The 25264-nt window shown below is 39.3% G+C and overlaps 1 protein-coding gene across 2 annotated transcripts in view; it reads left to right on the top strand.

Moving 5' to 3' along the window:
* LOC132148851 (serine/threonine-protein kinase LMTK2-like) overlaps window positions 1-23744 on the top strand; it is a 31623-nt gene extending 7879 nt beyond the window's left edge. Inside the window, exons 2-14 of one of the 2 annotated variants that reach the window (XM_059557594.1) lie at window positions 7438-7565; window positions 7693-7843; window positions 8178-8254; window positions 8720-8838; window positions 10720-10807; window positions 13759-13889; window positions 16951-17035; window positions 17156-17277; window positions 17731-17880; window positions 17967-20784; window positions 20887-21019; window positions 21364-21618; window positions 21716-23744. In XM_059557594.1, coding sequence (XP_059413577.1) covers window positions 7438-7565; window positions 7693-7843; window positions 8178-8254; window positions 8720-8838; window positions 10720-10807; window positions 13759-13889; window positions 16951-17035; window positions 17156-17277; window positions 17731-17880; window positions 17967-20784; window positions 20887-21019; window positions 21364-21618; window positions 21716-21744 — 4286 coding nt within the window. In that variant the 3' untranslated portion in view covers window positions 21745-23744. Of the gene's footprint in view, window positions 1-7434; window positions 7566-7692; window positions 7844-8177; window positions 8255-8719; window positions 8839-10719; window positions 10808-13758; window positions 13890-16950; window positions 17036-17155; window positions 17278-17730; window positions 17881-17966; window positions 20785-20886; window positions 21020-21363; window positions 21619-21715 lie in introns of both variants that reach the window. The other variant, XM_059557592.1, reaches the window with a different exon arrangement.
* The last annotated feature ends 1520 nt before the right edge of the window (window positions 23745-25264 follow it).

The raw sequence follows: 25264 nt of genomic DNA, 5'->3' as shown, positions 1-25264 counted from the left end.
CACTTTTATCCACTTAATTAGCTCATTTAAAATGTAATGCCTGCTACAGGTCTCAAAAAAGTTGGCACGGGGGCAACAAATGGCTAAAAAAGCAAGCAGTTTTGAAAAGATTCAGCTGGGAGAACATCTAGTGATTAATTAAGTTAATTGATATCAGGTCTGTAACATGATTAGCTATAAAAGCTTTGTCTTAGAGAAGCAGAGTCTCTCAGAAGTAAAGATGGGCAGATGCTCTCCAATCTGTGAAAGACTGCGTAAAAAAATTGTGGAAAACTTTAAAAACAATGTTCCTCAACGTCAAATTGCAAAGGCTTTGCAAATCTCATCATCTACAGTGCATAACATCATCAAAAGATTCAGAGAAACTGGAGAAATCTCTGTGCGTAAGGGACAAGGCCGGAGACCTTTATTGGATGCCCGTGGTCTTCGGGCTCTCAGACGACACTGCATCACTCATCGGCATGATTGTGTCAATGACATTACTAAATGGGCCCAGGAATACTTTCAGAAACCACTGTCGGTAAACACAATCCGCCGTGCCATCAGCAGATGCCAACTAAAGCTCTATCATGCAAAAAGGAAGCCATATGTGAACATGGTCCAGAAGCGCCGTCGTGTCCTGTGGGCCAAGGCTGATTTAAAATGGACTATTTCAAAGTGGAATAGTGTTTTATGGTCAGACGAGTCCAAATTTGACATTCTTGTTGGAAATCACGGACGCCGTGTCCTCCGGGCTAAAGAGGAGGGAGACCTTCCAGCATGTTATCAGCGTTCAGTTCAAAAGCCAGCATCTCTGATGGTATGGGGGTGCATAAGTGCATACGGTATGGGCAGCTTGCATGTTTTGGAAGGCTCTGTGAATGCTGAAAGGTATATAAAGGTTTTAGAGCAACATATGCTTCCCTCCAAACAACGTCTATTTCAGGGAAGGCCTTGTTTATTTCAGCAGGACAATGCAAAACCACATACTGCAGCTATAACAACAGCATGGCTTCGTCGTAGAAGAGTCCGGGTGCTAACCTGGCCTGCCTGCAGTCCAGATCTTTCACCTATAGAGAACATTTGGCGCATCATTAAACGAAAAATACGTTAAATACGAATTCGGGTTGTATATTTCAACATAAACTAAACGCTAGACAGGAATTTAACACATCTAATAAACATTTATAATTAATATTTGGATGAAATGTTGTAAGAACAGAATAATAGTATTTATATAATAATATAATATAAAAATTAGATTGGGTTTATCAGTTGTTTATTAATTAATGTGCTGATGTTCTACTATGTTGTCCGATGATGCTGTATACATAGTCATATCAAAGGAATTCAAGCGATCACTGTCCCAGCGTGCAGTGAGTCAGGAAACCTACCAGTGACTGAATTCGTGTACACGATCTACTGATTCACGAGCTCTGGAACTAGATGTGAATGACCTCAAAGCTAACAGAACCTGCAAAGCTCTAGCTATGTTTTCATGTGGCTTTTAAATCTAAATTCAATAATTGGTTAGTTTGTTGGATGATTAGTGTCTTCGTGTTGCATCCTTACTTGAGACTCCTAAGGCAGTAGCAAGTGGACCGTCTAAATCTCCACCTGAATCTGTCCACACGTATACAAAATCCAGAAAACAACACCCCGTCCAATTGGGTCATCTCCACTTCTGTGTGAGCGGACATCACTTCATTATGCAAGAGAGCTGAAATAAGAGCTGACAGTTTGGTGTTTATTGGCCTGAGAAGCAGCTGAATAATTTGTGCTGCTCGCCAGGTCATGATATAAACTCATGACTCAGATAAGAAGAACAACTGGGGAGGTGATTGTGCTGCTGCCCTCTGCTCATCACTCATCAGAGGATTCAGGGTTCAGTCTGACCGAATAAATGATCAACACATCTCTCAACCCTTCATAACCTATGGTGTTACTGAGCTGGAAGCTTGCCTCCTTTTGCTCTCGCTTGGTCGCAGATGCATTGGCATTGGTGTTCAGAGAACATCATGCAGCATTGTTATAGATTTACTATCAACTTAAAAAAATAAGTAATCTAGTACTCTCACTTGGTATACCATGCTCTTTATGTCTGAAACTGTTGATGTAAACGAGACACCATTTATTATTACTAATTAAACCTCTGACCTCCTTTCTGCAAAGTTGGGTGTTGTGAAATTTTACGTTCACATCTTTCAAGGGCTCATCTAGGGACTGCTGTGCTCTTGATTGACCCCAGGTTGTCCCTGTAGTAACTGTGGCTTAAAGGGGTCATATGATGCAATTAAAATTTTTCCTTTCTCTTTGGAGTGTTACAAGCTCTTGGTGCATGAAGAAGATCTGTAAAGTTTTAGAGACTAAAGTCTCAAATGCAAAGAGATATTCTTTATCAAAGTTAAGACTAGTCCACACCCTCCTAAAATGGCTCATTCAAACACGCCCTCACATATCTACATATATATCTATATATCACTATGTGGAAATATTTGTGTAATGCTGCCCAAATGTTCACACGAAGAAAGAAGGTGTGGTTTCAGTAACTGCAGTTAGCCATGTCAGGGAGATGTTTTCTGACATCACAATGTTATGTACAATGTTTTCTGACCTTAGATGCATTTAATCCTGTTGTAGGGGACTCCAACACAATATTAGGACACTTAAAAATACCATATGACCTGCTCTTTAATCATTATTTGTTTTATTTTTCATAAAATCCATAAAGTTTGGGCTTTCTTGTCATGTTTTGTCATTTGAAGTAAATGATGTTGTGTATTCATTGCACCTGTTTGTAAAATACAATTTCTGGTAACTTGTCACCACTACCAGATTTGCTGTATGTAAATAACTTGATTATCTTGTAAGATCAGGTTTAATAAATCTAAAAATATGTGTGTTAGTTCTGGAAGCAACAGTTACATTCAACATCTTGTTTTTTGGCAGGTGGGTGCTCTTTCTACACAATCAGCTGTCTCTGATTACTTGCTGTTTGTATTATATTGTGCTTACTTGAGTTTATTTCATGTGCCTGGGTCTTGTCTCTTGTGGCTGCCTAGCAATAGGCCTCCTATGCACATCCCAGAGCTTGTTAACGAAGGCGATAATTTTTTTCAGTTTAACGCATTCAAAATATTTAACGTAGGGGCAGGGATGGACACCCACTCACAACTGCTGCTTCTGTCACTTTTTCTCATGACAAGAAGTGAATTTATTCAGTCGCAGAATGACTGAACAGGAGACATTTCAGACACGCGCTCCACTTCACTTTAGCATCAGGTGCTAGTTAAGCGAGCATGGACGGTCCTGCGCTCAAAGCGTCGGTGCGTGCTTCCTTTGTGCGTATCCTTTCATATCAAACCGTGAAATAAACTATGTGCAAGCAGTGTCGTGGTCAGTTAAGTCATGGAATTACCAAAAAGGTGATTAAAGCTGACTTAAGCTGTGTATGCATGTAATATATTTTATACTTCTTACAAAGAATACAGAGAACAGAATAAGTTGCTGTGGGAAAAGTGTGTGATCCTATTATATTAAGTGCTTCAGACAAACTAACACACAAGCACACTGTTTAAAGCGGCCTGTCCCCTTATTAGATGCATTTGTTGTTTAATACGTTTGAGACATTTGTTTAGTGTATATAGCTTGCATCTCAAGGTTGTGTCCTTATCTGTAAATCTTTGAAATTCACAGACGTATTGCCATTTTGCATAAAGGCTCATCTTGACAGCTGTCTGTCTGTAAACTGCGGAGTATTTTGCAGCTGGTTGCAGCAGCATTGACAGATTTTGTTTTTTAAGACTACTTAAAAAAAAAAAAATAATAAAAAGAAGCAAGTTTTGTTTTTCTTTCCCCTGCTATATCAAACTGTTCCTGTGACTTGAAAACCGAGATAAATATAGTTAAAGATGTTTACGGCAAACACTGAAGTTTACATCAGGAGTAAATCTCACACACACTAAGACCTGTGTACTGCAAACCGTCTTTTATAAGTGTTCAAAATAGCTCCGTCTTTGTTACTCATGTTTCATGGTTCTGTGTGTGGCCTGTAGGATTACTGAAGTCACATTTATTACTATTATGGGAGATCATACCAGCCATTGATGAAAGACCTGTCCTAGCATATTATCCATACATACACATCCTTGTCAGCTAATTGTGCAAGACAAACTACTGGGCTAGCAACACGCCAAACACGCATGGACACATGTGAGACTGGCTGCCCAACTCATCTGATCTGAGATCTGTTTTAATGACCTCTACTGCCACCAATTATGCTGCCTGCTGTTCTGAACCACAGAGGGTTGTTTTGTTTTGATGAGAGGAATGGAGAGTGGTGTTAATGGTGCTGTAGCGACAGAACAGGTGCTGAAGCACATCCAGCCTTTCAACACTTGATATCTGAACTGCCGTTAGACCCGTTCAGAGAAAAATGCCCTGCGAATGGTTTGTGTGTAGGCAGCTGAGAGAACAGACTCGTCTATAGATGCTTCATATCTAGTGCAAAACTCCTTTAGTCAAGCAGCTGTCTGCTGAAATGCTCATACCATTGGTCCCTAAGTACAAAGAAAATTTCCACCTTCGGCATAATTTCCATTTTCATTTCGGTGCATTCCTAGTATCTTGTGTGCTAATTTTATCCTCCAAAAATCTTAAACTAAAGATTTTATGTGAAGGCTACTGTAAAGCATCATATGCAGAAGATCAGTGACACAGTAAACATTTCAGTTCAGTACATTTACTTGTTAATTAATATTATCCATTAATTGGATACCCTTTATTGTCATTGTATGGTTGTTTTCTACATCCTTAACGGAACACTCCATTATTTTTGAAAATAGGCCCATTATCCAAATCTCCTGGATTTAAACACTTGAGTTTTACAGTTTATGAATCCATTCAGTCGATCTCCTGGTCTGGCAGTAGCACTTTTAGCTTAGCTTTGCATAGATTATTGAATCGGATTGGACGGTTAGCATCTTGCTCAAATTTATATATTTTTCCTATTTAAAACTTGACTCTTCTGTAGTTACATCATGTACTAAAACTGACAGAAAATTAAAAGTTGCGGCAGGTGCAATGATATTACACAGCACCTGAAAATAGTCCCATGGTACAGCAGCGAAGTTTCTTGATTATTACGCCGGGATGAGAGTATAGTTCTTAGCCATATCGATTTAGAAAATCACAACTTTTCATTTTCCGTCTGTCCTAGTACACAATGTAACTACAGACGAGTCAAGTTTTAAATAGGAAAAATATAGAAACACTTTGGTAATTTTTGAACGAGATGCTAACGGTCTAATCTGATTCAATGATCTATGCTAAGCTAGGATAAAAGTGCTACTGCCAGACCAGGAGATTGGCTTAGTGGATTCGAAAACGGTAAAACACAACTGTTCACCTCTAGGGGAGTTGGAAAATGAACCTATTTTCAAAAATAGTGGAGTGTTCCCATAACACTCAAACGACTTTATCACTATGTAAGTGGCTACTTAATTACCGTATTTTTCGGACTATAAGTCTCATCAGTCCAAAAATATGTCATGATGAGGAAAAAAAAACAATTATAATTTGCACTGGACTATAAGTCGCATTCATTTAGAACCAAGAACCAAGAGAAAACATTACCGTCTACAGCCGCGAGAGGGCGTTCTATGTTGCTCAGTGGTAGACTACTGGAGCACGGATCAGCACAGAGCGCCCTCTCATGGCTGGAGAAGGTAATGTTTTCTCTTGGTTCATTTCTCTCGGTTCATGTCAAATTAATTTTTATAAATAAGTCGCAGGACCAGCCAAACTATGAAAAAAAGTGCGACTTATAGTCCGGAAAATACGGTATAGGGTTTCAGAGCGAACCAGACAAATTAAAGATTCGATCAGGAGCATGGTTAAAACATGAGGAGTCAAATTCCACAGAAAGGCTCAAGACACAGGATACTGTAAATCAAATCCTAGCACCGAGAGTCTGAAGCATGTCCACTAACTAGCAATTTGAACAGCTTTCAACACAAAAGCACAATTATTGACAATTCCAAGTCGAAAGGCGGTTGTCAAATTTGGGGCAAATAACCAAGATTAATGGTCAAGGAGATGCACAGCCTGACCATCACATGTAAATCCATGATAAAAATCATGAGCTACATACTCTCTCGGACTGGTTTCTCCCACTCAGGACAGAGACCAGGCTACTTCTAGAACTTTTGACCTTTTGTTCCTCACAAAGCATACCCTCACATTCACAGAACGACAGAGTGACTGTCTTTTATACATGTAGATGACTAAAAGACTAAAACCATCTTAAAAGGACTTATAAACAAATATCAGTCCATTGCATTACTTCATATAATGTATGTAACCCACATATTTGTCTATAATATTCTAGTCACTCATTGTGTATGTCTTTTTAATAATTATTGAATATCTTAAGTAAGGGTTCATATTAATATAGTATGTATGAGTTAAAAAATTCATGCTTTAAAATTTTCTATCAATCAATAATTTGTCAAATTGATCATATTCTTGTTATAGAAATTATGTCCAAAATTATACTCCGCAAGAGCGGGAAAATTCAGACCGCGTGACTGATAAGATAACATTTGATTTATGAATTGGGAGGATAAATATACAACGCCCTGAGCAAAAACAATATCTAATTGGTTAAGACACCATTTGTGAGGTGTCCCACAACCCGGTTTAAATATTCAGGACACCATCACATTTTTGGCTTTTTGCTTTTAGTCATGTACGGTAGCCTTTTATTGTGGCCAGTTTAAGGCACACCTGTGCAATAATCATGCTGTCTAATCAGCATCTTGATATGCCACACCTGTGAGGTGGATGGATTATCTCGGCAAAGGAGAAGTGCTTACTAACACAGATTTAGACAGATTTGAGAGAAATAGGCCTTTTGTGTACATAGAAAAGTCTTAGATCTTTGAATTCAGCTCTCAAAAAATGGGGGCAAAAACAAAAGTGTTGCGTTTATAATTTTGTTCAGTGTATGATTTAGTTAAATTTACAGTAAATTAGCCTAAGCTGCTCTGAGATATTGAAACGGTGACTCTTAACATGAGCTGCATGAGTGCAAACGAACACAGTGTCAAGCTTAACTTTGAAAACATGTTTATTTACCAGCGAACCACCAAAATAAAAGCTTGATGGCTTAACTGTACACTGTGTACACTGTTTTTACATCAGATGTATGTGGTGTAGTGCAAAAGGCTCCTATTATAATCAGTTCTTGGTGCTAAGTAGGCTTTTAACCTCTCTTGATGGTAACCTGCTGTGTTGCTACGCAGTGTCCTGGAGCACAGGAATGATTAAATGTGGTCTCACTCATTTCAAATAATCCCGCTTTCTACACAAGGGATTCCTTCTAAAAGATTATCGCTTTATCATCATCCATCTGCTGCGTAACACACTGAGCTTAAAGCAGGTGTTTGTGTTCAGCAGAGGCTGCTGGATTTGTGGATTTCTCTCTGACCGTCCCGCTGCTGTTGTCTCTGGCTGTGTCCGTGGCCCTTCTGGTACTGCTGCTCAACTGTGCTTCCTGCTGCAAAGAGCAAGAGATCAACTTTAAGGTGAGTGAAATGCTCTCTCGCATCTTTCTGTGTCTGAAGTCTGTATTGTTTGATGCAGTTTCTGTCTTTTAGAGTATTTCTTGATTGTCGCTAGTTTTCATTTCAAATGTGATTTGTAATGTGTCAGGAGTTTGAAGACCACTTTGAGGATGAGGCTGATTTCACTCCCCCAGCGGAGGACACGCCCTCTATGCAGTCGCCTCCGGAGGTTTACACCCTCGCTGTTCCACCTGTGCCCCTCCCTGGACCCCCTCACCTCCAGATGCCCCGGATAACAGGTCAGAAACATGTGCCTTGCCCTCTCAGCAAATCTGCAAGTGCACTCCTTTGCATTGAGTACTAAGATATTCTGTGTGTGTTATGTGTTTTTTATTTTATATGTGCATATTATTTGACAAACTAAAAGAAAGTCAATCTCTAAAAAGAGATTGCTTTGCATCAACTATTGAAAATTATTTTATGTATAAAACTGGAAAACATTACAGCATTTTAAAAGATTTAGTGTTGTATTCAGAGTAGCTGAAGCATTACAGTGACTCTTTCCCTTTCCTTTCATTTGCCGTTTATTTGGTCGCATTGATCTCAATGTTTGTCTGATGTTTGGCCTTGTAGACGTCTCATCAGGTCCTCACGTGGCACGACACTCCCTCAGTTACATTCAGGAGATCGGGAACGGCTGGTTTGGAAAGGTGAGCTTGTCTTCCTGTGTTTATATTGTACACTGAAAGTGTGAAGGTGTGTTGATAGACTTGAGTCTTGTGACACACGTTGTGTGAAAGCAAAGCAGTAACTTCTGAATCATTTGTCAAGGACAAATATACAATTTCTCCTGAGGATTCAACTTAATCACATCTCGTGATCTTGTTAGTACTTGCTCTCATCTCTATGCTGGGGGCCCTCAGGGGCCAGAGTTTGACGTTTACAAGGGAGCATTATACGGCACTCAAGCTGTCCTCCTGCAGCCTGTGTGTAGATGTGTTTATCGAGATTAAGACTTAAGGGAAAACCTTGTTTCCTGATGGTTTTTCCTGCCTAGCTGAGCCATGGGAACAGGCCTTGTTTGTGGTTCCTTTCTAAACCGCTTGGCAGTGTTGGATTGGTCCATTGTGGTGTTCTTTATCAAAGTTTTTTCTCTGTTTGTCTGGTTCTGACAGGTTCTGCTTAGTGAGATCTATGTGGACCCTGGAGTCGCCCGAACGGTGGTCAAAGAGCTGAAGGCCAACGCCAGCTCCAAAGAGCAGAATGAGTTCCTGCAGCAGGGAGACCCGTACAGGTGAGAGGGCCTTCCATTATTATTCATTTTAGCATTGATTCTTTCAGTAGTTGTGTAGTTTTGATCTACATTTTACTGTAAGCACGTCAACTTTGAAACCAAATACTACAGGGTGGGACTTGAGTTTATCCATTGGGATTTGGTTGGCTTGTGACTGGGTGAATCATGTTTTGCTGTGCTTTTATTAGTGGTGTTTATTAAGGCAAGTTTCGCTATTATTATTGATCATATGTTTCATTCAAACCTCTAACTGTAATTATTAAATGTCATGTGTTACTTGTTTTATTACAGACATAAAAAGTGTCTTAAGATCATGATGATTGGTGAAGAGAGTTCCGAATTGAATTTAGGGAGGCACTCTTACTGTTCTTTCACACCAGACGCGACTTGCACTAATAAATCGCGATATTCGCGCGAGGTTGGACAGACGCGAATTTGCGTCATGGGAGGGGCTTCTGCCAGTTGAGTTCAGGCAGCATTGTGATTTCCACCACCATTTATTCGGATAATTTTCTAAATATTACTGTTATCGTGTCATAAAATGTCATTTTAAAAGTATTTCAGGCAAGAATGTAGTTGTTTTAAACTCAAATATGCGGTTTATTTATGAAGACATCGCTTATTTAGAAATGTTTCGCTGATTTCGGAGACATTCAGCTCCACGCGATCAGCGAGAGCTCAGTGATCATGTATCCGACGGTCATGTATTTGGCCAGTGACATTTGCCGCTGGCTCTGATGTCTCTTTAGTGGTTAAACATAAAATATAATTAGTTTTGGGTAAATCTAACATGTAATCTTTTGTTTTTATTTAATTAATCTATTTCTTCCAAGCAAGATCCTTTTTATTCCTGTTTCTGTAAAAGTATGAAGAAGTATCATACAGCTTCGGGTATCTACATACAATGACGATGACTTTGTCCTCCATTGTTGCTTCGGATTTTCCCTCCGCTCACTAAGTTGTAGTCACGTCTCCTGAGCTCCTGATTGGTTAACGTGGTGCAAAATTTAGCCAAAGTTCAGATTTTTCAACCCTGTCAAAACGCCCAAAATGCTCAAATCACCCCCTTAGGGGCCGTTCACATATCGCGTCTTTTACGCGCTCAAGTTCGTTATTTCAAATGTAGGCGCGTGGTATGCGTGCTCATAATGGAAGCGACGCTCTCATTTTTTTCAGGCGTGTCCGCACCGCATTGAGTTAAAAACATCTCAACTTTTCAGAGAGCCGCAAGCGCACCGCAGGTCATGTGACAAGACCCAACCAATCAGCTTCATCCTTTCCCGTAACAACTTTGAAAGCTCAGCCAAGATGAAGGAACAGCTGACATAGCTATACATGGATTGCCATTTTAAAATAAATTTAGTAGCAGAGCTGCTGCAAGCATTTTTTAGTGCTGCAAATCCATTTATCCATTGCTGAAATTTCCGCGTCTTCATGGAAAGAGCACGTCATGGTTGCTTAGCAAAGGCAGACAGCGATGAAGCGCAACTGCCCGAGCACTTTGTAAAGAAGGAGAAAGCGGCGCGCCTAGCGTTTTCTACGCGTTTTTTGGCGCGATATGTGAACGGCCAATTAGGATGTCTATTCTCGTCTTTGCATTGCCTTAACACGTAAATCTCTCGCTTAATTCGCGTCTGGTGTGAACGCACCATTAGACTGCAAATATCACAGAGATGGTTTCCTTTGACTTGAGGCAGATCATAACCCACCCAACGCTCCAAAAGCAACCATCCTACCCCTTATATTTAGTTTAGAAAATGTGAAAAAAAAGCACTAAGTTACTTGAGCAGAAAATAATTTCTGGTGGAGATTTTTTTTTTTTAATTTATGTTCTGTTATATATGGTCAGATTAATGTTTTTCATTAATCGTGTGTTTACAGGGTTCTTCAGCATCCCAATATACTGCAATGTCTTTGTCAGTGTGTGGAGGCCATCCCATTCCTGCTTGTTTTTGAGTATTGTGAACTGGTAAGTTGATAAGTTGATTTGTGTGATCTGATTTTTATAAAATATACGTATGCAAAGCATCTTCACATGAGCCTTCAGAAATAATTCTGATATGATTTGCATCAATTAAATCTTTAGTGCTTTTAAACATCCTCACTGTGTTTGGTACTCATCATGCATCTTTATTTTGACCAGTCATCTATAAGATACTTGGAAACATCAGTTTTTTATTCTTATTCTTTGGCATCTGTCTAGCTCTTCAGATCATCTTTTCTTGCACTCTTGTAAGCACTGTTGTGGAATCTTGTTTCACAGCCACACGCGGCATCTCAAATTCTTATCGGACAAGTCTGATGAAAGCACAGCGTACCTCACTACTTTATTTGTTCCCAACACTTTAATCAGGCCAGCATCCGTCATAAGTTACACAGCCAGAGTCTGTCAGTGGGCTGCTTCTTGCTCTTTGATTTATTTTCTATTTTGGGTGTGCTGCTTGCGCCTGAGAAGGATATGAGCCACATAACTGCATGCAGTAGGTAGCTCTCCGATTCCCTCATATCCCAATAAAGCAACAGGATTCTTTTACTGACACCATCACTCTCACATCTTGCTGCGTTGGTGCATTTTATCACCTTGCTGCAAAAGATACTAAGAACTAGAATATGATTGTGAAAATTATTTTCCTTTTAACTTTGCTTTAAGCTTTACTTGAAAATATTGTATAACTACTTTTTTTGAACAAATCATTTATCAACAAACAAGCAAAACAGTAAATTGAAATATATTGTTTGAAAGCAATGATCTTATTCTGAGGATGTCTTTACATGTAGTCTCTTTTTTGGTATTAATGAGATAATATTATTTTTACTTTAATATTTTTTGTATTTTAAAGTTTAAATGTCAAATACAGCCTTTATTATTTTTTTGTTGTTGTTTTAGAGTGAAACAAAATGAAAATGTGAAACGTTTCCTTAGGAGCTAGTTGCATTAAAATGTTTTATTTCATTCAGTGTTATTCCAAGCAACAAACAAACTTTTCTGGTTTCAGTTTTAGTTTTAAATAACTACAATATCAAGAACTGTTACTAAAGCTAAAGTTCAGCAATAAAAACACACTGTGTTCTTACAAGTCTCAAATGTGGTAGTGCAACGTGAAACAAACAAAAAACAGATGTCATCATCTAACAAGTTCCTTCCCAGTGGTTTAAAGCACATGGTGATGACAAAGTTGTTACTTTCCTGTCTGTTAACCTGCAGAAGCATAATAATAATAACACTTTATGAGACATACTAGTTCACTGCTCTGTGTTTGCACAAACTAACCAAATCATCTGAGATAATAATTTGTAATTCCTTCAGTTTCTGCTGAGGTTGACTCCGCCCACGTGCTGTAATTAGTTCGCTGTGTGTTTATCCCTCAGCGGTAGTGGTTAGGAACATCCTGCACACCTGACCATTCGTTAGGAACAATGCCTGTGGTCTGGGATCCTCTGGGCGGCTTCGAGCCACACCGCCCGTCTCTAGAGAGACAGAATGAGCTCACTGCAGCCCACTGTTGCGTAATGCAGTCTGGCTCGTTTCCTTAGCTGGCGTTACGGCTCTGGTTTCGACCCAAGCCGTTCCTTCCCAAGTTAGAGCGTCGCTTCACACATAGACCTGCTTGGTTGTACGGTCCTACTTAATCTCATCTAAAAAGAGTAATGGAGAAGCTTGGGCATTTTAAAGACAGCTGTTCAATGCACAGTTCTGGCCTTGAATGCATCCCAGAGATTTAACACTCTGTGTCCCATCACTGTGATTTTCATCTTTTAGCTTCTATTACAATGTTTGCTCGACGTGTCACTCTTCCGAGGTTGAGAGAAGCACATTTGGATGGCTGATTTTCTTTGTGTATCGCTGGTTACCACTGGTAACCCCGACACAGGGCATTTTAGAGAGAAATATAGCTGCAGGCTGCAACTGGAGCTGGTTTGCAGTATGCCAGTTGCTCTCTGATTGAGTGACAGTCTCTCCTGTAAAGGCTTTCTTTAGGGAGCTGCAGTGTATGCATGCGTTTATGTGTTCAAAGGCAGACCAAGCCCCTGGCAAGGTTTACTGAGATCTAAAAGTAATCGTATGTTTCTCAGTGCTGTGCATTTAAAATGACTTAAATATAAAAAACTAGAAAATGTGCGCTTTATCTCTCAAATGTGTCACGAGCATCCTTAAGACATTTATCACCCAAAAACAAAAGAAAGAAATGAGAATACTTGCTTGCCTTTTTTCACATTCAACCCTAAAAATGTATGTATTTTCAGTATTTTAATGGTGATCACCAGTGAGAATAATGGGAATTACAAAGAAACCATATTAAAAATATGCACCAGTTTCACTTGCCAAAATGCACTTTTTCCCTTTTTTCCCCATTCGATTTTCACAAGACGTGCCTCCTTTTGGGTGAATGTTTAGTGGCGCACATTTTATTTAACAGTTTTATCAATAAATCAAATGTGTTTTTTCCATTCACGTCAAGTGTGACTTTTTAAAAGCACCATTAGCAGCATGAAACATACAGGACATTCTGGTTTATTTTTTCAGAAGGATAAAATGCACTTTTCTCCCAGATCTAAACTGGCCTGTAGACCCAACACAGCTGAACAGCCCTGATTTGCCAGCACTGTCTCACTGCTGCATTTTATTTTTAATTTACCGTGACACAGCATATAGTAGTCTTTATTAAACCACCTTTCCCTTATTTGGTGGAGTTACCCGTGCAGCAGTACAGAGAGAGACTACTGCCCCGCTGTGGCTGCCGTCGCAATTTACCTTTCACACACTAGCTGTTATATGTACAGGCTGAAAAAGATTTGATTAGAAGTGCTGTGATATCTACTACTCAAGATGCTTCTGTTCAGCAAACTGTTTGGTTCTGTGGTCGTCAAATGTGATTCATGAATGTCCTGTAACTCTTGCCCTTGTGTTTTGGTGTGCAGGGGGACCTGAAGAGTTACATATCTCAGAACGAGTGGCTGTACAGGAATGGAGAACTGCTACAGCTGCAGAAAATGGCCTGCGAGATCGCTGCTGGGGTCACTCATATGCATAAACACAACTTCCTGCACAGGTTAGCCATGCAAATTTCACCTTCACTTCAATTTACATCACAAAGATGCACATACATTACATTTCCATTTCATTTCTCATTGGTTTGACGATGTTTAACCTTCACACAAGCAACTCGTGGCATCGTTCTGAATGCATCCGTTGCAGCTGCACGTGTGTTTTTGTCCAGCCTTTCGTCCTCTGCTCTGACTGGCCTCTTTTTTTTTCCAAAAAAGGCCACGGCACTGTGAAAGGCAACGTTGCACTTTCATTCTTCCCCTTCTAGTCTTCTGGTGGAAGGCTGAGTTAGCTAGGGTGTCTTGCCATGCCGTGCGTGTCTGTAGCCTCCTGCATGCTCAGAATATGCTGAAAGGTGTCTGATTGCACAGCTCTCCTGGATTATGGGGTGTTGGCTGTCCACCGCTGCTGGGATATGATGATTCTGCGGTTTGAGTGTAAGAGGATCCGCCCAAATGGGGCACAGGGGGTGGGCTGGGTTATCTGGCCTGCAACTCCAAAGGAGGCATGGAGACTCCATGCTGTTGTTGTGGCTATTTTGAAAATACTTGGTCTCCTGGATTTTTGGTTTCAGAGTTGAATCACTGCAGAATGCTGGGTGACACTCCCACGTGAGCTAGTTTAGTTGTCTTGAATGGCACGAACCCCAAAGAGCAGTAGCATGTTGGGAAATGGAGCCTTTTCAGTAGAATGAAATGGGCAAGTGCAGCTTTATTAGATTGCTCATGCGCCTGAAGGCCTGCTGAACCCCTCTTTGCTCAATTTGTGGGGTTTTTGGATAAAATTGTCTTCTTTTTATGATTTTCTGCCCTAAGGCATCAAAACAGTTTATACTCTTGGACCCCAAATCTCACCCTCTACTCAGGCAAGTGCACAGGCACCCACTCAACTCCAGGTAGAACTGAAATAGGAACGTTTCACCAATAACTCTTATTAGCTGGAGCAATACTCCCTCCCACCCCAATTTCCCTGAGTTCTGGTAAATCTCTCAGGCATGGTGTTTTCCATTTCAGTTTTCTGATTTATTTTACAAAATCAATGTTAAATAAACATGAAAAAAAGAAAAGAAAAAAAGGTCAGCGTTGTTGATGCAAAACATTGGGAAACTTTGTGACATTTATATTGTCATTCTGAGCACGCTCACACACCAAAGGTTTCTCACCTTTTCCATTGTGCTTGGATCGTGATCATTTGTGCTTGTGGCAACATATTTAATTGTAATTTTTAATTGTTATGCAGACAGATTTAGATTTTTCTTGATTAAATGCACATTACAGCAGTTTCCGTTGTTTTGCTTGTCTGAAGCACTGTTATTTTAGTGTCAATTTTACAATAGTATCTACTTTATATATCTACTATTATAGTTTCGTTTTTGTCTGTGTTTTGAGTTAGATTTTAACGTTTTTTCGTCAATTTTAGTTAGAGTAATTGGGTTGTGTTTTAAGTATGTCTGTATAGTATTTATTAATGCAAATTTATTGATTTATTTTGTTTTAGTTATTTTAATTCTTAAACTAAATGAAGATTAGATGAATAAAAATAAAATCTATTAAAATGTAAGTAACGGAAATGTTTTTCAATGGTTCTAGCTTTAGTTAAGTATAATAGCCCTGTGAATTTTCCATGTATGGCCAAGAGCACAGCTCAACTTCTCAGTGACCCGCCAACAGTACTGTATTTGCCCCTTTTGCCAAGGCCAGAGTGTAACATTTAAAATATCTGTAATTTATCTTGCGGTGGTTTCAGTGAGCTTGGCAGTAGGCCTGTGCTGTACGAGCACACCACTAGTGTCAGCGGTTTCCCGAGAGAGGGTGTAGAAGAGATACTACTCAGACAAGATGGGCAAAGCTGAAATCAGAGCTGGCATGTTCAAGAGCTCAGTCTGAATCAGACACCATATGTCCTCCTGCCCACTTACAGCCTCAGTGGGCATATTTTCCCCCTCTGGGAACAATATTCTGGTGCTGTGTGAGTAAATCAGGGAAATCTTCAGCATCAGTGTTTTGTTACCCTGCCGAGGGCTCAACAAGTAGCTTGTAGCTCACATTTGTACTTGTTCTGCCAGGGTTTTCACTACAAACACCCCCCACCCAGCCAAACAACAACAACAAAATAAAACTAATGAAGCAACTTCCGCACTTCTGCTTATCTGTTGTTCAGTTACCACACTGCAAAACACTTACTCACTCGCGACTTAATTATGTGTCCACACTGTCAGCATGCACTTATACTAATTGGGCATATAATGGATGATGACATCTTTGCGGTGGTTTGTAGCTGTCATTAGCTCAAACAAGTTAAAAAAAAAAAGATGATGGCTTGCAAATCATTATGGTTAGGAGTTGTAAATAATATTAGAAAACACACACGTCTGGTCAGCTATCCTTGTGGGGAATCTCCATAGGCGTAATGGTTTTTATACTGTACAGACCATATTTTCTATTGCCCTACACCAACCCTACACCTAAACCTAACCCTCACAGGAAACTTTCTGCATTTTTAGATTTTCAAGAACTTCATTCTGTGTAATTTATTAGCTTGTTTACCCGTGGGGACCTCAATTTAGTCCCCACCAGAATAGAAAAACAAGTACACACACACACACAAAAATTGGATCTCAGTCAATTGACATGGCATTTGTTGTATCTTATGGCATTGTGTCCAAATCATTAACTGTACATACTCATGTATTTGTGTTTCATGTAGAAGGCTAATCGTGATTCTGTAAGAGGTTTATAGGAATTGTTTTTCCTAAATTTATAATAAAATTTAGGACCAACTCAAATCACACATAGGTAAAATGTACAGACCTGGATGCCTTAGAAACATGGAAAGTGTAAAGCCAAAACGCCTATTTCCTACATGCATATTATTGATTTTGTGAATGATCCATGCATAAATTTACCTTATAAGTTATTTTTTAAAATAATAATAATAATAATATATATATATATATATATATATATATTACTTGTAATGTAGACCGCATATTTGATAAAGCACACTATGGGAGAACCACTTTTACATGTGAATGTGTTTTTAAAGGCATGCTTCTATCTTCATAGTGATTTGGCTTTGAGGAACTGCTATCTCACAACAGACCTGACGGTCAGAGTAGGAGATTATGGCATTGGCCCTTCCTGTTTTAAGGTAAAGCTTGAAAAGGCATGATTATTATTTTATTATATTTTTTATGTAATATTTTTATTGCAAAAAAAAAATATATATATGTATATAATGTATATATGTATTGTTTCTTTGACATTGCAGGAGGACTACATCACCACAGAGGACGACCAATGTGTGGCACTGCGCTGGCTTGCCCCTGAGCTGATTGGTGAGCTGCATGGGGGTGTGATCACATCAGAACAGACTAAACCAAGCAATGTTTGGTAGGTAATATAAAATGATAGTTACCCTACGTTAAGTTGTTTAACAGGATGTACTTTTCCAGTCTTGTGTCTTTTGAAGTAAAAAAAAAAATGTGAAGAGAAAAGGTAAACAACAGTAGTAATGGTTGTGCCGTCTCACAGCAGTTGACAGATCAGTGCCCTCTGGAAGTGAGCTCCCACTGCACTTGTGCATGGTCGTAAATTTGATCTTTGATCTGTGAATCACTCAGACTGCCCAAATGATGGCTTGAATGTCAACCAGCTCTTTCATGAACCTATTAGGTGGCCTTATTACAGACATAACCATTTTTATGTTGATGTTAATTATAAATATTGGATTTGTATTGAAGTCCTATTTTTTAGACAATTGGCTTAATATGCTATAGATATAAAGCTAATATAATTAAATAGTAGATGTTCATAGCAGAACAAGATTTGTATTATTTTTTTCAGGGGACTGGGTGTGACATTGTGGGAGCTGTTTGAAGGTGCAAAGCAGCCGTATCCTCATCTGTCAGATAGAGAAGTGCTCCACCATGTGCTCAAGGATCAACAAGTCAGACTTCTCAAGCCACAGTTGGACTTACCATACTCAGAAAGATGGTTAGTTCTTCACAGATACTTCTGTTTTTAGAATCAAGATCTAAGATTTTTCTGTTGAAACATTAATGCCATGCTTCGGTCTGTAGGTATGAGGTTCTACAGTTTTGTTGGCTGCCAGCAGACAAGAGGGCCACTGCTGAAGAGGTCCACCGCCTGCTCACTTACCTCCGTATGCAGGGTCAGAAAGATGTGGAGGATGACTTTGAGCAGCGCTGGAGCTCCCTTAAACCCAATCCAACCACTCGTCAAGCCACTGTCAGTCATTCCTCCTTTCCCATCCTCGAGCAGTTTGATGAAGGGCGAGAACCAGACGAGGTGCTCACAGTCACCGAAACGAGTCATGGACTGAGTTTTGAATATGTGTGGGAGGCAGCCAAGCATGACCACTATGACAGCCACAATCGCTCTGCCATGGACACTACTTTGAATTACCACAGTATGTTCTTTCCAGTGCCACGGCAAGATATTCAGGCTCATTTTCCTGACACTGTAGCGCAAGCAGAAAATGGCAGAGTCACGGAAACCTTGCCAGTGTTTGATGCACATAAAGCATCCTCTGGAGATGACTACTTTATTAAGTTGGAGGAGCTAGATGAAAACGATAATGGTATGGGGGAAAGTCATGGTGCTGAAGGTACCTATGCTTCAGAGGAGCATCAGTATGAAGTCTTACAGGACGTCCGATTGGATGAATCCAGTACAGATGCTGATTTCTTCCATCAGAGCATTGACTCAAAAGACTCTTTCCTTCAGGACAGCCACATATGGTCCTCAAGTGAACATGAGAGCCCTTACCAAACTAACATCTTCAGTGAGGGTGATGCAAAACTGGAAGATTCTCATTTATTCACGGGAGGTTTTATGGAGCTCCCAGAGATGTATGTACCAAAGAGGGATTCTGATGGTGCCAATGGGAAAGAGTCAAGTGACAGTTTTCAGAAGTCTTTTTTAGGGATAGGACCAGAAGCCATTCATCTGGAGATCTCTGATCAGGAGAGCTCAGATGTAATTAAGCTTCTTAACACCAAGAAACTGACTGAAAACTTCTTGTTTCTTAAAGATAACAACCTATTGAAGGACGAGTCCCAGTCTGAATCAAAAAATATCCAGGCGACCATGAGCTCCATCATTGAGACTGATGTCTCAGATAGTGTAAACCTCACAGGTGAGTCTTTGAAATCAGCCGGGAATTCTGCGCAGCTTAAGGATGAACTCTTGGACTTATTCAGTCCGATTTTAGATGATTTTCTGTCGCCTTTGAAAGGAAACGAAACAGTGGTGCCTTTTGATATATTAGTAACAGGACAAACCTGTAGCAATCACCTGCCAGACACAAATGGCTCTTTGCGTTCCCCAAAATCTGGGAATTACTCCTCTTCTGATTCTACCTCTGACAGTGTTGAGGTCATTGTTGACAGTCCACCTGAATGTCAAAAGTCCCTTGAAAGTGCCAATACACAGCATATGTGCATAGATGCCAAACCCCCCAGCCTTGAAGAATGCTTTGAAGCCTCAAAGGAGAATGGTCAGTATCGAGGAATCAGCGATGCAGCTGAGCTTAGATTTAGTACTTCACCTGCTGGTGAGTGTACAGAAGGTGGCCTCACTGAAGGTCTAACAAGTAGCAACTCAATAAGTGATATAATGGAGCTGGACAAAAAGACTGTCAATGATATTTCACCATCAGAATCCATCGATCAAGATCAAGAAACTTTATTGGACAACGTTGAAACTCAGGACATGTCCTCACTGTTGGTGTCAGATGTCTGTCTTGACCAAATAAGTCAGGACAGCCTTCTTGATGATAGCACATCTTCCACTATTCAAACCATTGAGAATTCGGCTGAAACGCCAGATTCATTAGATTCTTTGGACATGCATAAGGATGTGGTGCAGGGACAGTCATTGGAAATGCCGGTTGATAAGCTTCAACCCCCATACAAAGCAGCTGACAGTGGGTATGAAACAGAAAACCTGGAGTCACCCGAGTGGAACTGTCAAACAGACTTGAGGGATTCCTCTGAAGAGAATGAGATGGGAAGTGCCGAGGAGCCTGTGGGACTGGTTCCACCAGAAATTATAATTTCTGATGTGGACACTGTACCTGATGATCAGGTGAATGGTGATAGAGTTGATCTCCAACATGATCCTGTTGAAGTTCCCTTAGGTGGAAACTACCGAGACTCTGCTTACTTCTCAGACAGCGAGGAACTAGATAAGAAGTGTGATGACATCAATGGAAGCACTGGAGATGCTTCATTTTGGCTCCAGAATAATCAAGAAGCTGATGAACGTCAAGGAACTGAAGCTATTGAGGAGCATTCAGTGTTCGAGACTTCCCCAGAACCCGGTGATGTCCAGGCTGTTCTTCCTGAGTTGGTTCTAACCACTGAGGAAGATTGGAGCCAGGAAAAATCATTGACTTTTGATGGCTCAGACCAAACTCATCCCCGTGCAGCCCCAGAGCATGCAGCAAAATCCACTACCTCAGTGCAGCCCTCAATGGTTCATGCAAAACTAACAAGAACGTATGCTGGGGAGATAACAAAGAAGAAGGAGCCAGATATGGAGGGGAGATACTTAGGCAAGTTTGATGGATCTTCACTGGAATATGGCAACGAGGATGGGATGGATGCTGATGAAGAAGATGAGAACAGTGATGAGTCAGATGAGGATATGCGTGCCTACCGATTACACAGCTCTAGCTCTGAGTGCAGTGAGGATGATGTTGTGCACCCAGTACCTGTTATCATCTCGGATAACAGCAGTTCCCTCAACCTCAAAGGCCTGCTGAAACCCAGATCTCTTCAGACTGCTGAAACAACATCAGTAGAGGGCAGCAATGGAGATAATAGACGCGGAGTGTCATTCTTTGATGATGTCACCGTCTACCTTTTTGACCAGGTCTGATGTTTTCCTTTTGTTCTTAATAAACTTTTAATACAGCTTGATTTTTTTTTAAGAGGCCTTTTCTATGCTTGATTGCCTATTTTTTCAACCAAATAGGAAACCCCAACAAAGGAACTCGGTGAGAATACTATTGATCCCAGTAGTCAATTGTCTGATTTCAGCAGTCCAGTGGCCTCCTCCAGCTACCTTAATAGATTTACCAACTCTGAGAGTTCCACCGATGAAGAAGGTAATGGCTGTGCTTCAGAAAAGTATCGATGGCATTTTCATATAATTTTTGCCTATGTATAATGTCTGATAATGTAGCGTTTGAGTGCAGCACTGCTTTTTGTATAGCCATTACCAGGGAAACTGTTATATTTCTGCCTTTTCAAAAGCTCCATCTACTGGCAGAGAATGAATGTGCATTTTCAATAAGCCTGTCTGCCATTTTTGTTCAGACAAATGCAAAAATCTAACCATATTTTTAAATTAAAAAACAAAAAGCCACGGCTCATCATAGAGCCACGGCTGACTTTTAAAGCTTCAGGTTGAATGCTACACCATTTTAAACCTTTTGAATTTGTTTTCCAGGTGGTGCATTTGAGTGGGACGATGATTTCCCATACCCAGAGCCCAATTTCCTTTCAAAGGCAGCCAGTGATCATTCTGCCAGTAGGCCTGCTGGGACTTCAGCAGCTTCTAAGTATTTCTCACCACCCCCTGCGAACCGCACCCTGGAGCAGAGCTGGAACAGTCCCTCCAACTACTCGCGCTTCTCCATCTCCCCAGCCAGCATCGCCAACTTCTCCCTCACCCACCTCACAGACTCCGACATGGAGCAAGGGGGTAAGTTCAGCACCAACATCCACATACAAACAAACTTAAAAGAGCGGGACCTCAAGAATCTGAACTTCTTAATCTTGTTTCTCATTTTCTTTCTCAGGAAGCGGTGAAGACGGAGAGAAAGATTAACCAATCCATCAGACTGATAATTACTGGAAATATGTCATGGATGTCTTTGATTGCCTCTAAGGCAGCATTGGTATTTATTTGAGGATATGAAGAGGACTGCAGAGACTGAGCTGATGTCTGGATTTCAATGAACTATGATTTGCTACGTTTTTCATCAGTGCAATTCGGAGGAACCTTGCTTCACATATGCTTTAGAAACGTTCACGTGCTTCCTAAGTGCCATGCCTCACTTATTTTTTTTTTCTCGCTACATGCATTTCTTCATTGTTTCCACATTTTAAACCAGAAGGATGAAGCTGAGGTTTATCACTCAACACTAATGAGCCAATAGAGTCAAACTCAGTTGTGCAATTGAAAGCGTACAATACTTGCCTTTTATTTTAACACTGGATTCTATTTTATTTTTTTATGAAAAATCTAGTGTGAAAAGCTTATTTATATGATCGTGTAATGGATTACATTTCCAATAGAAGCAACATGGGTCTCCACAGATATTTTTGTACAGTGTTTGTACTTCTCGTTCATTGCAACAAACCACTTTCACCCAAGCAACAACTCGCATGGTTTCAGTGACATAATTCCTATTAAAACTATAATGGGCAGCTGAAAGGTTTTGGGCAGTTTTTTATTGAGTACAAATGGGATCTAGAACATATCCAGGTCATATTTCACCCCGAAATCAAAAGAAACAAGAACCTATTAAAGAAAATGAAGCCTATTTTTACAGTCACAATCAAGTTTTTTTCCATAATGGCATTATTTTCATGACAGTTATGCATATTTTGCCCCACAAATTCTTATTACTGTAATGTGAAAATTAGTAATGTCATACTCAAATTGTAAAGTGTTTGTATAATAATGGTAGTTTTTGTTTTACTGAATTGAAATATGAATGATAGAATTGTGGTAATGATGTTAATACTGATATTTTGCTAAATATATTATTTTTATCTCTAGATTTTGGATCGAAATGTGATTCAGATACTTTTTGTGAGATTGATCACCACTGTTGGTGGTTAATTGAACTACATGTTCAGCAAGTAATTATGAAAGCTCTGGTGATTATAGAGGCTAGCTAGCAACTAGCAGATCTTCCAAAGGCAATGGCTGCTTGTAGCATTGAGAAGGAATACTATTCAAAGCAAAACAAAAGAACCTCTTTCAGTTTCTGATTCCCTTGTGTTAACATCAAAGAGCAGCTTTTAAACACTCAAGGGATGGGAAATGATTTAGTTTTTTTTTTTTTTTTTTGGTGCACATGTATTATTCATTGGACCTGAAAGGTAATCGTCATAGGTTGTATGAATCATATTTGCCAATCTTGCTGCTCAAGATGCTTTTTCTTTAGGTTGAGAATGACAGATATAAACTAATGTATATAGTAGAAATCGAGGGGAATCTACACAATCAGCAAGAACATTTTATTGAATATTTTTTCAGTCTGGAAGAATGTTGATTTTGGTATGATATACTCAAGAAGATGTTGCATAAATGGGGTTTCGCTGGAATAATCGGGTGCATAGCTTCTAAATCCTCTTGTAATTCAGTACAGTGATTTGTGTTTTAGACCTGTTGAATATCTGTATTCCCAACACTCGATTTCAGTTTAACTTCACATTTTATGAAAGGAAAGTCTTTGGTTATATTCTACAGTATACTTTGCTTAATATTGCACATCTTTTTAAGTGTAACTTCATGTTGAATTGTTCTCCTGTATATAAGTTTCATTTTGTCTGTAAATCGGGAACGATGCGAGTAGGTATGAGGAATGATTTTGTAATTTAAAGCTAAAATGTCAGGGGAGAAGTTATCGAAAAATACTAATTATTGATTAAATAAATGGGGAAATCCAGGTCATCATGTCCATATGACTTGTAAAAAAAAAAAAAAAAAGGTGTTATTTTTACTTCATATTGATGATGATCATGCCTAGTGTCATTGAAGGAATGGTTTATAATGAATTGCTCGGTTTATTATGGAATTAAATGACAATGAGCTTCTATGTCTTGTTTTAATTCTTTGACGTGTGTTTCACAGATGCCTTTGTTTACAGGTGCAAGCAATGGTGAGAGTTTGAGGAATGTCTAAGAACCGATAAGGTAGGGTTTTGGAAACCTGTTTCTTGTTTATTTTTTGCAGTTCCGCTAGTGGCAAAGAAATATTTTAAATTCACAAATGACAAGCTGATGCTTTATAAAATTTATTGAAAAAATCTTTACTGTAAAAAAACCGGCATGGTAGGATCACAGCAGGGAAGTTGTCAACATTTACAGCACTGTCTCTGACAATGCAAGCAGATTGAAATAAAATCATCAAACCAATAATGTAAAATGGTCGTCTACAGATTACAGAAACAAAAACGGCAACAAGAAAACATAAAATGCTTAAAACAAAGACCTCAGTGGATCAGGGCTCTCATTTATAAACATTGCGTATGCACAAAATGGGAATAGAAATTGCGTACGCATTTTTTTACGCACATATCGGGATTTATAAAAAATAAACTTGCCGTAAATATGTACGCACCGTACTGACATTATAAACCATGCGTTCAAACTCTTTTTCAAGGAGTGAGAAAATTAATGAAATAAACACCGACTTTAAACTCTGTTTTCATGTCGATATACACATTTACATTAAATATTCCACTCGCATTAAAAGAGATCAACACTAAAATTACATAATTTTACAAACAACATAATTGCATAATTTCATTAACAATAAACAATTTTCCTGTGACATGTTATTTTTATTAACCCGAGTAGTGCAATAGGTGCACAATAATTCATCTTTAAACGAAACTACATGTTATAAGAAATATTTTAGCGAGAACGATAATTGGTGATGCGCACTTACTGCGATATTATGGCGGACACTGCTGGATTACTGTACCACCACAGCTGCACGGAAGTGTTAATGTCATGTAAATTCATCTGTACAACAAAAATTCCACTATATTTGAAGGACACAACTAGGAGAAAACGGTAAGATTTGCATGTTTCCTTTTTACAATACTTTGTCAGTGACGCGCCGAATCAGACAATACACTGCAATAAATATGCGTTTATCTGTTTCCACTAAAATAGCTAAAATATGTTTATCTTATCAGTAAAACTGCATACATTTAATTTGAAATAATTGAAATTCTATTTGTCCACTGTAAAAGAATGAGATCATCTAAAATATCTAAGAACTATTTGAAACCATTTTGTTTTTATGGATATTTTCATGTAAATATTCTAAAACATAGCAGGGATACTATTTCCATACTGTCTCTGTATTCAACATGGTGTCATGTGCATGGGAATTTGCATGTAAATGATATGCAGATGAGGTTATGCATAGTAAAACAAGGCGTTGTAAGCTCCATATATGGTGATTTCGGGGAGGAGATGAAGTGGAAATGCACGTATCTTCCCCTGACTGGGATTTATAAAGAGATTTTTGCGTAGGTTCTGGCGTGCGCATGGTTTTATAAATCTGAAAATTTTGGGCATACACAACATTTTAGAAATCTACA

The sequence above is a fragment of the Carassius carassius genome, chromosome 9, assembly GCF_963082965.1.
Source record: "Carassius carassius chromosome 9, fCarCar2.1, whole genome shotgun sequence".
NCBI classification, from domain to species: domain Eukaryota; kingdom Metazoa; phylum Chordata; class Actinopteri; order Cypriniformes; family Cyprinidae; genus Carassius; species Carassius carassius.
Note: the sequence above shows the minus strand (reverse complement) of the source record. Positions and strands in the feature narration are given on the sequence as shown.